This window comes from Henckelia pumila, chromosome 4, assembly GCF_033568475.1.
Source record: "Henckelia pumila isolate YLH828 chromosome 4, ASM3356847v2, whole genome shotgun sequence".
Lineage (NCBI taxonomy): Eukaryota > Viridiplantae > Streptophyta > Magnoliopsida > Lamiales > Gesneriaceae > Henckelia > Henckelia pumila.
The window spans coordinates 131,811,406-131,823,509 of record NC_133123.1 but is presented as its reverse complement, the minus strand read 5'-3'; the positions used below and the strand labels follow the sequence as shown (position 1 = coordinate 131,823,509).

The 12,104-nt window shown below is 36.8% G+C and overlaps 4 protein-coding genes across 6 annotated transcripts; 2 read left to right on the top strand and 2 right to left on the bottom strand.

Annotated features, from left to right (window-relative positions):
* Positions 1-436: 436 nt before the first annotated feature.
* LOC140863917 (probable 26S proteasome non-ATPase regulatory subunit 3) lies at positions 437-4,579 on the top strand. 2 transcript variants are annotated; one of them, XM_073267709.1, is made up of 10 exons: positions 437-502; positions 651-718; positions 830-923; positions 1,002-1,192; positions 1,632-1,769; positions 1,871-2,007; positions 2,477-2,531; positions 2,616-2,726; positions 3,369-3,608; positions 3,805-4,579. In XM_073267709.1, the coding sequence occupies exons 3-10, from the start codon at positions 842-844 to the stop codon at positions 4,315-4,317; spliced, it is 1,467 nt and encodes a 488-aa protein (XP_073123810.1). In that variant the 5' UTR covers positions 437-502; positions 651-718; positions 830-841; the 3' UTR covers positions 4,318-4,579. The 2 variants fall into 2 exon arrangements, with proteins under 2 accessions (XP_073123810.1, XP_073123809.1); XM_073267708.1 differs by lacking the exon at positions 437-502 and having other exon boundaries at positions 509-718.
* Positions 4,580-4,735: 156 nt separating this feature from the next.
* Positions 4,736-6,735, bottom strand: LOC140866296 (uncharacterized). The gene is made up of 5 exons (XM_073271265.1): positions 6,609-6,735; positions 6,391-6,487; positions 5,587-5,665; positions 5,398-5,479; positions 4,736-5,077 (listed from the first exon to the last, which is right to left on the bottom strand). Exons 1-5 carry the CDS (start codon positions 6,639-6,641, stop codon positions 4,937-4,939), a joined length of 432 nt encoding a protein of 143 aa, XP_073127366.1. The 5' UTR covers positions 6,642-6,735; the 3' UTR covers positions 4,736-4,936.
* A 1,522-nt stretch (positions 6,736-8,257) lies between these two features.
* Positions 8,258-8,877, bottom strand: LOC140864112 (uncharacterized). The gene has a single exon (XM_073268046.1). The coding sequence runs from the start codon at positions 8,738-8,740 to the stop codon at positions 8,357-8,359; it is 384 nt and encodes a 127-aa protein (XP_073124147.1). The 5' UTR covers positions 8,741-8,877; the 3' UTR covers positions 8,258-8,356.
* An 89-nt stretch (positions 8,878-8,966) lies between these two features.
* LOC140864111 (uncharacterized) lies at positions 8,967-12,023 on the top strand. Of its 2 annotated transcripts, none has more exons than XM_073268044.1 (6): positions 8,967-9,106; positions 9,205-9,363; positions 9,553-9,758; positions 9,895-10,135; positions 11,402-11,538; positions 11,625-12,023. In XM_073268044.1, the coding sequence occupies exons 2-6, from the start codon at positions 9,240-9,242 to the stop codon at positions 11,850-11,852; spliced, it is 936 nt and encodes a 311-aa protein (XP_073124145.1). In that variant the 5' UTR covers positions 8,967-9,106; positions 9,205-9,239; the 3' UTR covers positions 11,853-12,023. The 2 variants fall into 2 exon arrangements, with proteins under 2 accessions (XP_073124145.1, XP_073124146.1); XM_073268045.1 differs by having other exon boundaries at positions 8,994-9,110.
* The last annotated feature ends 81 nt before the right edge of the window (positions 12,024-12,104 follow it).

The window sequence follows — 12,104 nt, the reverse complement described above, 5'->3', positions numbered from 1 at the left end:
TCCGAAGGGAACCTCATTCCACATGAATCAGAGGCCCATTGGCTCATGCGGAAGGTAAATCGAGAGATGTGCACGAGCGGCAAGGACCTGAAGAAGGAAGTACATGACCCAATCCCCAGAGCATACCCCACAATATTTCAGCAGGGAATATGCTCCACAGATCGAACCCGCAATGCTAGGGAATTTCTTCCCACGTCACCTCAGATCTTACCAACTCGCCTGTGGCCCAATGGGCTACATCTCCTTTCTAAAAAAAAAAGGGATGAGCCCCACCCCCAAGGGCCCCACACAGAGCCGCCCCAAGCCCCGACGTGAAGGGAGGTAAATCAGGGTTATGCCGTAAGTACCCAGAGAGAAGAAGGCTCGCAAACACAATAAACAAGGCCAAATACATCTTTTACGAGATTCGAACACTCATCGCCTTCTTTTTCACCAAAGCTTTTGCCAGTCCAGCCATCTTCTTTCTAAAGCTTGCTGGGTTGGTGGTAGCAAAGGAAAGGAGGTGACAATTTTAGGGTTTTTCTTTTAATTTCTCGCTTATTTCACCGATTCCTCTTCCCCTTTTCGCATGTTCTGTACACACTCGATTTTCATTTTTGCTTTTTTGTTTTTGAAAATGACCATTTTTGCCTTCTGACTTGCTGTCGAAGAAAGTAATCGAAGGCTGTAGCTTTTCCCTTGGTTTCAGATCAAGAATCTCCATTTCTTCCAATTTCAGGTAAACATTGATCATTCCTGGAAGATCCAAGTAAACGAGGAAGAAATGAAGTTTCCATGTTTTAGTTGCATAATTTATTATATGTCAATTATTTTTGCATTTATCTCTCAGATTTTTACGAAAATGACTCAAGATGTCGAGATGCATGAGCAGCACCCCGCCCCTTCCAATTCCCACTACAGTGATTCTCCCCCCACCCTCCAGCGTAAGTAGTTTTTACGTGATTGTTTAATGTTCTTGGCATTTTGGGGGTTTTAGTATTTTTTTGGGTGGCATCTTTCAGATTTAAAGGACATAGCAGCTTTGATTGAGACCGGAGCAAATTCGCGTGAAGTTCGAAGAGTTGTGAGGGCAATTCGATGGACAATTCAGCTCAGGAAGAAGCTAAATCCTTCTGTTCTATCAGCATTTCTCAATTATGTGCTTGTCCCTGGATCGGAGGTGAATTCGCGGCTGTCTTCTTGCATCCCTAAGGTGAGAGGCATGCTGGAATCCCAAGCGAATATTTATATCTATGTAGTTAAAACTTTTGTGTTTACCCTGATTTAAAAGTGAGTCTTCTATAATTCTATTGATTGATTTTTTGAATTGGAATGAATCATTCTGTGATGTACGGTGTCTATGCTAATATCTGACATTTTAAGGTTAAAGTAATTCACTGTTGATTCTGAGTGGAATAATTGAAGCTTCACACCGTAGTCCATGTTTTTGCCTATTTTCCACTTATTGCGTTTTCCAACTTCTGGACTTTCCATGGCTATGTTTTAGTTATTGTTTAGAAACAAGAGTTTAATACAACCATCCATGGATTTGAAGTAGGTATTTCGTGCTGTAGTCACAAATTATGTCATAAGGAAAGTGAAAGGGATAGAATTTGTGCATGATAATTCATTTCATGACTTTATGTGTATAGGAAGATGATCATGATATGGAGGTTGACTCCGCAACATCTGCCACTCAAGCCCCTGCGAAACACTCCTTACCGGAGATTGAGATCTATTGCTATCTGCTTGTTCTGATATTTCTGATTGATAAGAAGAGATATATTGAGGTATGACTGTGCATGATTAAATTACTTGAAATGATTAACTTACCTCAAAGGCTTGTATTTTTAATGTATGTCCTGAAATTGATTATTATATGTTTCTTTAGGCTAAGGCTTGTTCTTCTGCTGGCATTGCACGTCTGAAGAACCTTAACAGGCGAACTGTTGAAGTCTTAGCCTCCAGGCTGTACTTTTACTACTCTTTAAGCTATGAACTTACTGGAGATCTTGCTGAAATACGTGGGTATGTCATGTCATGTATCTTCTAGTTAAATTTTTTGGCAGCAGAATTAATTCATGGACTTGAAATTCCCGAATCAACTTATGTACAAATGAACTAAGGCTCCGCTTGGATAGAAGTATTTCAAATCTATGGATTTCAAATACATTTTTATTGTTCAGAGAAGTAGCACCACAAACATCAAATCCACTTCTTTTATGTTTATATGGTAATTCATGGATGGATTTTAAGTTCATCCAATAAAGTGGTGATTTAAAATCCTTTTTAATCCATCTAAGTAATGTGTAAATAATTAAATTATGAATTTGAGATTTCTCTATGTTTCATTGTTAACACTAAAATTATAATCGAAATCAATGGATTTCAAATACTTCAATCCAAGCGCAACCTAAAAGAATTGAGATGCTATAAGTGTGTTTTGTTATCTACTTATATGTTGGCATGTCTGATAGAAATTTTGATCTTTTAACAGTAATCTACTTGCTTTGCACCGAACTGCTACTTTGCGCCACGATGAGTTGGGGCAGGTTTGTTTTATATTGGAAAACAAATTAGTTTGTTGACTTGGTTGTGCCTTCAATGATTTATGGAATAATAATTGCATGATACAGGAAACACTTTTGAATCTGTTACTGAGGAATTATCTACATTACAACTTATATGATCAAGCGGAAAAACTGAGATCAAAGGCTCCTCGTTTTGAAGCTCACTCAAATCAGCAGGCAACTCTAAAATACTGCCCTAATAAACTCTTTGTGTGTCAATGTTAGACTATTTTTCATGTTTGGATTGAGATGATTTATTATCTGGTTCATGTTAATCCTTAGTTAAGCCTGAATATCGCTTGCAACATGTGAATATTGATACTTAGCAGGCAAGAATAACTTTGATTGCAGAGACTGTGTTTGAATTAAATTGTGTTAAAATGTAATGACTTAAAGCTCCGAGAACGTTGTAGATCCGTACAACAATAGGTAAGTAACCGTTAGTATAAAAGGAGTATGAACAATGAGGAGCTATATTATTAGGTATGGGACTCTCAAACCTTCTCAACCTAATAAGGTATTGCCCCAGAGATGTTATTTATCTTTCAGAAGTTATATTTGTAAAATGAGCTTAATTTATGTCATTATAAGCTGTTCAAAGAACTGTAGCTTGATTTGATGCCGAATATGCCTTGATATTTTAGTTCTGATTAGCTTTGTGAATGCAAAACATGTTCAATGCATCATTTCTCTCAGGTTTTCTTTCAAGCGTTTTTCAGTTTTCCTTTTAAAATATTCCGGACATTTGTAATGTTGTAGCTTTAGAATATATTTGTTGAAGTGGTGTCTGTCATTTGTTCTGACCATTAATGTCTTCAGTTTTGTCGGTACCTCTTTTACTTGGGAAAGATCAGAACAATTCAGTTAGAGTACACTGATGCTAAAGAGTCACTCCTCCAAGCTGCTAGGAAAGCTCCTAGTTCTGCTCTTGGTTTCCGAATTCAATGCAACAAGTGGGCTGTGATTGTCCGCTTACTGCTTGGAGAGATCCCGGAAAGGACGGTTTTTATGCAGAAAGGAATGGAAAAAGCTCTGAGGCCTTACTTTGAGCTTACAAACGTAAGTGTGAGGCTCTTGATGCTAGTGTTGCGCGCCTAACTGACTGGCATTTATCTCACATTTAGCTACAATTTTCTTAATGTGTGGGGCCTGTGGGCATGGTGGTAGTAAAATACTTGTAAAAAAATGCTCTGACCTGGTTACTTGTTTTTATACTAGTCTCAGTTGATACTGATTTATTATCCATGGGATTCAGGCTGTTAGAATTGGAGATTTGGAGCTTTTTAAAACAGTGGCTGAGAAATTCGCCAGCATCTTCAGTTCTGATCGAACGAACAACTTAATTGTCCGCCTACGTCACAATGTTATACGGACAGGTTTACGCAACATTAGCATCTCGTACTCCAAGATCTCACTTGCTGATGTAGCTAAGAAGCTAAGATTGGATTCTCCAAATCCTGTTGCTGATGCGGAAAGCATAGTATCTAAAGCAATTCGAGATGGTGCAATTGATGCTACATTGGATCATGCCAATGGATGGATGGTATCAAAGGAGACGGGGGATATTTACTCTACAAACGAGCCTCAAAATGCGTTTAACTCAAGAATTGCTTTCTGCCTGAATATGCACAATGAAGCAGTTCGCGCCCTTCGATTTCCACCTAATTCTCACAAGGAAAAGGAGAGTGCGGAGAAGAGAAGAGAAAGGCATCAGCAAGAGCAAGAACTTGCTAAACACATAGCTGAGGAGGATGAGGATGAATTCTGACCAAAATAGTTTGAATCATTGAGGTTCTTGCAATAACATCGAACTGCAAAGCAAACATCAAAATTCTCGCGAGGATGTTTTCTCCCCTCGGGAGATGGCGTACACTTGTTTTTGTAGCAATTCACATTTACCATTTATTGTTATCCCAGTTCCTATTTAGGCTCAGATGATTGTTATTTCTTTTACACGTTAGTCTTTTTTTTTGTGGGAATAAACTGCAGTTATATATTTCGATGTCACCAAAGTAGGTCTCTTTATATGATCTCAACGGTGAGATTTGTTTCTTTCGGTGCCATTTTGTGGTTCAGCAAACTAGGTGTGGACCATTTATGCACGATGAACTTTAGTATTTTTCCAAAGTTAAACACATGAATGACTTACGTGACTCAACTTGGTGGAAGAAATATTAACTCTACACTCGAACAACAAGCATCTTGAGTCAGTTCGCATACAAAACGTATTCGAGTACAGTACCCATTTTGATAAGATGGCAAGCTCGGCTAAACCAATATAAGCTGTATTTATCCTGAAACTGAGGTGTGATTCAATTGTAAGTGCACCAAATGAAACCGAGAGAAATAAAAAAGCTTCAGGATAGGAGAAAACGAGCAGCTGCATTTCAACCAGCAGCACTTGTTCCGAATGATTTGACAATCGTGCTCACTCTTTCAGCAAATATTTTGGAAGTTATCTTTTTACCCGGGACGTGAAATGGATTTGAGACTGCATCAACATAAGCTGTATGGAACCTCCTGAAAAACTGCATCAATTTTCATGTCAAACATAAACCTGCTGGTATATCATGGATGCCAAACATCAATCGTGGTACACCGACTCCAGTATAAAATTATCAAATCAGTCAAAGGTATTAGAACTTCAATGCAGTAAATGAGGATGACACAGATGTTCCGGTTTTAAATGATTTTCTATAGACCAACAGAAAGAGTTGGTTATCAGAATTTAAGAGAAAATTTGAGATTTTATTTAAATTCATTTTCTAAACTACTTGCGCTCTGCCCTAATCCAATTAAATGAAGAATAGTGTTTGCTGATAATCTCTGCATCATGTGCAACACTTACATTTCTCACATCTGCGTCTCGGACATCAAGATCTGTCGTCACCAGAATGAACTTCACCTTCGTATTGGTCAGGTAACCATACCTGAGAGCATCACACCATGAGCTACAGAAGCACTTGCAAGGCAAGAAGCAATACAACAGCATCATGTTTTCACTTACTATCAGAGAAAAAAGGAACTTCACACTCACACTTTGTAGTTTTCGGTTGGATACAGCAAACCAAGAAATGTCTCGTTTAGTGTCGGGGCAGCCTTTTTCGGATTGTTCACTGAGGTACAAAAGAAGTCAACAGATAGAAATATCCACTTCAACCATGATAAAAACATGTAACAGCCAACAGGTCAAATGTAGTGAAAAAAGGTTACAACAACCTATAAGCAAACATCCCAACAAACTGATAATGGATTCCAAAAATGGATTTTTAACAGAATATTCATGAGGTTTTATATTGTATTTGGGTCAGCTGCATTGCTTTTCTACTCAAGGGCAGCCTCAGAACTCAGCAGTGATCTAAGAGGGGTCAAATCCATTGTAATATCTTAATACGCATCACCTTCATTTCAGCATCCTCATCTCAATTCGGTCACAGATATAAAAAAAATGTTTTACACTAGTTATAAAGCATGGTACATGAATTACCATTCCAACTTTTCTCTCGATACAATGATAGATCCTAATCGTCTGAAGCTAAGACACAAGGCAATTATCTTAGAGCAACTCGACGTTATTCACAGTTTCAATCTTTACTCCATAGATTTGGCAACTGCTAATGCTGCCTCCTTGAATTTAGTAACGCTCTTTCATAGCTTAAAAAATTACCACTTGCAATACAATTTAGGGTTTCAAACGCAAATCTACACACATATTCCACTTAATCGTCACCGATACACCGACAGGCAGCTGGAATCAGAAAATAACAGGTTTGGCCTATCTTTGACCAGTAATAACCTGAAAAATTAAGCAGAATTGAAAATGATCTAGTTAGAAATCCACCTCTTTCATCGACGACATCGAGAGAACAATGAACGATGTGATGAAGCTTGAGCGCATCATCTGCCTCAGTAAAACTCTGAATGTACAACGGATTGTTCTGCCATTAAGAACAAAAAGACAGGAATCGACCAACAGTCACGAAAATCATTCTTTTGATGTTCAATCCATCACCAGCGCCAATTCAAAGACAGATCGAATCAATAGGCACGGCGGGGTACCTGGTGGCCGACGACGGCGACGCAGACAATCATTTCCGCGATGAATTAGGTCCAATTGTGTTGATCACGCCAGGCAGCAAATGCTTCTTGAACTGAGAAGGTTAGCTCGTGGGAGGATTTCAAGCCAAGGATTATATTTTGGGCCTATATTAATATTTAAGCAAAATAAATAACGTGTAAGATTATCAGGGTTAATTGCATTAATTTACCCCATGAAAAGTCAAAAAATCATAAAACCCTCTAAAAAATATTAATAGGCTGATGCATCCCTCAGTTTTTTAAAATATAGCACATTTCACCCCTATGTTATACAAACTCGGGCACATTTATACCCTTTCATAGGGGTTTTTATGCTAATTTTTTTAAAACATAGGGTCTAACATGCTATTAATTTTACACAGGGTGTTTTATGCCTTTTAAACTTTTCACAGGGGGTGTGGATGCAATTAGCCCAAGATTACTATTATGAATACAATCTCATGGCTAAATTTTATAACACGGTTATTCTATTTTTTTATGACGTGGAAATCAGCGGTAGTCATTTTCGGTATGTACTTATTAAATTTTTGGACTATAACGCAATAGTTTGCAAACATGCTAGTCAGGTAAATCGTATTGAACAGACCTTGTGTGACATGCTAGTACAAGAAAGTTGGTAGGAGTAAGTCGAACATCTAACCACTGACGAAGTGCTTACATTACTTTTTATTTTGACCGACCCATGAAAATATTACTTTATATATTAAATTATTACTTTTCATTGTAAATATGAAATCAATTCGTCTCACAAATAAAATTTACAAGATTTTCTCAAATGAGATCTACTCAAAAAGTAATAATTTTGATGAGTGGTCCAAATAAGTTCATTTGAGGTAACAAATATTTTAGATAATGAAATGCTTGAAATACCTTTTTTTTTGAGTTGGTCTTTTCGGTTTCTGGTCAAACTCATTTATATTTACAATAAAAAAGTTATGTTTTTGGAATAAAAAATAATACATTATCATGAATGACCTAATTAAAAGATATGTTTCAAAAAATTTACGCGCAAATAATTTTTGTGATTTTTTGTTTCCCGACAATTGGTTGTTTGTTTAAGTTGATATATTGAAAATTCATTTTGGTTGAAATTTGACACTCAATTTCGTTGATGGTTCGATGCTTACATCAAACTCACACATATTTATAATAGGGTATGCCTTCGAACATGGGTAAATAAACTCAAGAGACCTTATTTGGATAGAAAATCCAAAGTTTAGCATCGAGAATCAAATTTTTTGATTTATGAGCTTCTTTCAAAAAAACTTTACAAAATAACCTTCAAATACAAAGAAATGCAAAAAACAAAAGAAAGAAAAAAATTGAGAAAGTTATATTTTCAAATCATGGTCAAACGAAGGTTATTTAGTTAAATAAATCCTATATTATAATATGTTCATTTCACAAAATTATTATTTTTTCCAAATATATCTTCCATATTTTCTCATCCAAAATTCATTTCACAAAATTATTATTCCTTTCCAAATCCAAATCATTAACCAAAGTTGTGTCCTAAACTAAATATTTCCAATTGTATTGAAGGATAATCGAAAGCTCGTTCACTATGTTCTTACCGATTGCAAGACTAATCGTTATAAGAAAACAAAACATCAAGAAAATGAGGTTATTCATTATAATGGACAGATAGTGAGGCAACAGGTTTTTCTTTTACCTTTTTCAAAATCACAATACGAAAAAAAAAAAGGTAATCAAATACTGTTCTTGATCAAATTGCGCCTCGCCAGAAATCTAGCCACCGGCGGGGTGAGTGCCAGCGTGATCGGGACCCTGACCGGAAACAGCGCCTTATTAATCAGCACGGCCAAAGCCAGCGCGCCGCCGCTCGATGATGCCAGCTCCGCCGTCCGATTCCTCACCTTCCCCGAATCAGAACCCATTTCGGGAGCTTCTTCGACCTTCTTCTCCTTGCCCACTCCAGGCATGCCCACTCTTTCCAGCATTGATTCCACATCGATGTTGCTTTTAATGGCGACGTACAGCCCACTGATTGACGCGGCGGAAACCGTAAAATGTACTCCCAATCCCACTTTGCCGTATTTTTTCAGCAGCTCTTTGAATCTTCCAGCTACCATGGTTTGGTCTCGTTTTTCTGCGATTTGTCTAGAAAGAAAAGAAAGTTCTTCTCTAGGGTTTTAGAGGTCGCAGATAAACACTTAAGATTTCGTGGGTAGGGGGTAAAAATTGAGCACTTTTGGGCTTTTTTAGCTTATATTTTGGGCTTTAGTTGTCCAATTGAGTGGCCCAAATTACATTACTACGTCTTTTTGGCCCAATACGATGTACTCGAAATCTTCTGTTCACATGCGAAAGGGAAAATCCCCGTCTACTTCCTATCATCCCAACTCATACGAGCCCTAATTTTCTTCTTCTCAATTGCTCGCTGATTCCGGCTGACGTTTTCACTTCTGTATTTGAATTTTCCAAGACCTGAAATTCTTGTAAGTAGGTTAATTTCTCTTGTACTAGCGTTATTTTATCTGTTATTATATTTTTTTTTCTAGGTATTTTGTTTATATAATATATATTCGTGATTCAGGGATCCTTGTATTAGTTTCCGGGAGATAGTAAAAGATGGCGGAAGAAGGGAGGGTGCATCCAGATTGCAGAAACGCGCCCAACCCGTATCATGAATGTAGTGATTTTTGCTTCAAGATTATTGCTGAAGCAAAGAAAAAGTTGGTTGGCAGTGGTGCAGGTAGGCTTCTGATTACCTTTATCACTTTGTGGGTTGTGTTGAATTTTGTGAATACTTGCTTGTAATTTGCTGATGCTGGTTGAACATGTGATGTTGATGTTCATGTGGGTATGTTACACTATATTGATGTCAGCTGTCAAGATATGGTGTATCACGGTGTATTTGACCGCTGTTCATGTATCTTCCTAGGGTTACAAGCTGTTGATGAGCACGCAGAGCCATATGTGGACGCAAAGCAGAGTAAGATTGTAGTATCTGATGATGAAAGAGATGTCGGCAAGGATCATTCTGATGGGGAATCTGGTGGTGATGGTGATGAAGACGATGCAGCAAATGAGGTTGCTGCTAATCTTACTGGGAGGAAGAAAAGGTTGTTTGAGTTGAGGTTGAAAATGGTGAGGATCCAAAATAAATTGTAAACAGTCTATTTCTTTATGTTGACAATTTGGGATTGATGCATATAAAGACTATTCTTTAATCCTATTAGTCTGTAACTTACTGTGTCTAAGATATCTTTCCTTTGTTTTATAGAATGCAGCAAGAAAAGCCAATCAGACTGCCATTGTCGCAGAGAAGAAAAAATCAGAAGCTCCAACAGAGTCTAGAGGCATTTCCAAGCAAAAATGGTTGGAGGAGAGGAAGAAGAAAATTGGGAAACTTCTAGAGTCCAATGGCTTAGATATGAGTAAAGCATATATGCTGGATACTCAAGATATGGCAGAGACAAAGTATAAGAAATGGGAGAAGGACCCTGCTCCGGCTGGTTGGGATGGTAAGCCGACAGTCTTTTCTTTCTTTGTTTTTCTTTCTAAGGCACCGTTCTCTTCAGTCTTTCACCATATTACTAATATATGTATAAGTCATCTCATCCTATCCTACGTTCTTTTTATCATATTATTTATACATATATTAACTATTTATTTTTCATCAATCAAATCATTAATTATTTAACTCACAAATCATTGAATTCAAATTACTATATTACCCCTTATAAATAATATAATTTTATTTTATTTATTGTTAAAAGAACAAAATAGTCATTTAACATTTTTATATAAATATTAATCAATCAAATCAAACAAACTATAATCTATCAATCAAATTCAATATTATTTTAACTATCATTTTTTATTTATTTTTTATTACATTATATTACTTATCTATATATTACTTATATCATACCTCAAACCAAACGGTGCCTTAAGTGTACCTCTATTTGCTGCACTGCAGCTGTCGACATATTTTGCTTACCCAGGCTGTTTCTTATGTTTATTTCCAGGATATGGTTAATTTAGTTATCAATATGTTCGCATAGCCATGCTGTTTGGAACCTGAATTTATGAGTTCATTGGAATCTTTAGATGGCTATATGACATGTTTCCATTGATTGAAATGCCTAAATACTACTCATCATTACTTCAGTTGGATAAAAGCATCATTTGATTTTTCAATTATCGGAAATATTTGAGCATGCCCCGTTCTGCTCGCACTGTACACTGAAGATGTTTTATTCACCAAAACCATGCAATCAAATGAAACTGCACTGTAGAGTGCAGCCGTTGAATGAATTTTTTTATTTCGGTTAAGGTTTGATTGCTTTTATTTCAGAGACTCTCAATATTGTTTTGTTAACATTTAGAAATTATACAAGTTTTCATCTACTAGTGCTTAATAAACTTTCTGTTTTTCATTTTCAGTTTTTCCAGAGCCTTGGCATTTTTTCGGTTTTCCCTCTTGCTTTTCTGTGTTCTGCATCTTGGTGATAGTTTTAACTATTATGAAACAACCATGCTGGAAACATGCTCAGTAGGAAATTGGAACTGTCACTTTCCATGGACAACTAGGAAACGACGACCATGTTACTGCATTTTAGAGTAAATTTTGAACAGCAATTCTATTCTACATCTTTGGTTAATTCATATGTTTTCCCTTTCCTTCTATTCACGGAATTGTGTGTTGCTGGTATTTCTAAGGACCACCAGGTTTATGGCCTTAGTTGTGTTTTTTCATACAATTGACCTCATGATGTCTTTTCCAGTTTTTAATCAAAGAACTTTGTACAATGCATACAAGAAAAGGACAGAGAATATTGAAGTGGATCTTGACGAGTACAACAGAATGAAAGAAGCTGATCCAGAGTTCTACCGAGAGGCTTCAAGTCTACAATATGGAAAAGTGATCATCATCATATGTTTTGAGCTGAGTTATGTTTACTTCTGTCACCTATCTGGAGAGATTCTCATTTTATTTTCATTTTTCAGGCACCAAAGACCTCAGAGGAAAAGATTGATAGAATGATCAAGGAACTCAAGGACAGGGAAGAGAAGTCACGATCCTTCAGCAGGAGGAGAAAGTTCCGGGAAGAAAAGGATATTGACTCGATTAATGATCGAAATGAGCACTTCAATAAAAAGATTGAACGTGCCTTTGGCAAATACACATTGGAGATCAAGAACAACCTTGAAAGAGGAACGGCTTTACCAGATTAAGGTACTACTGTATCATTGAAACATCCTACTGTACTCCGCTGGGAATCCTTTTAAAGACGGAGCATGCCCTTCTTCTGTTGTTCGTGTACAAGTATACTGTATACCTGGATTGAGATTTACAATGACTTTTGATCATTTTGATCCATGATCTCAAAATGCTTGATTGTGTGATATGTCATTGGTTCTTATGACCACAATATAACAGAAAAAGATAGCAGAAAAATACAACTGACACACAAAAACGGAAACAAA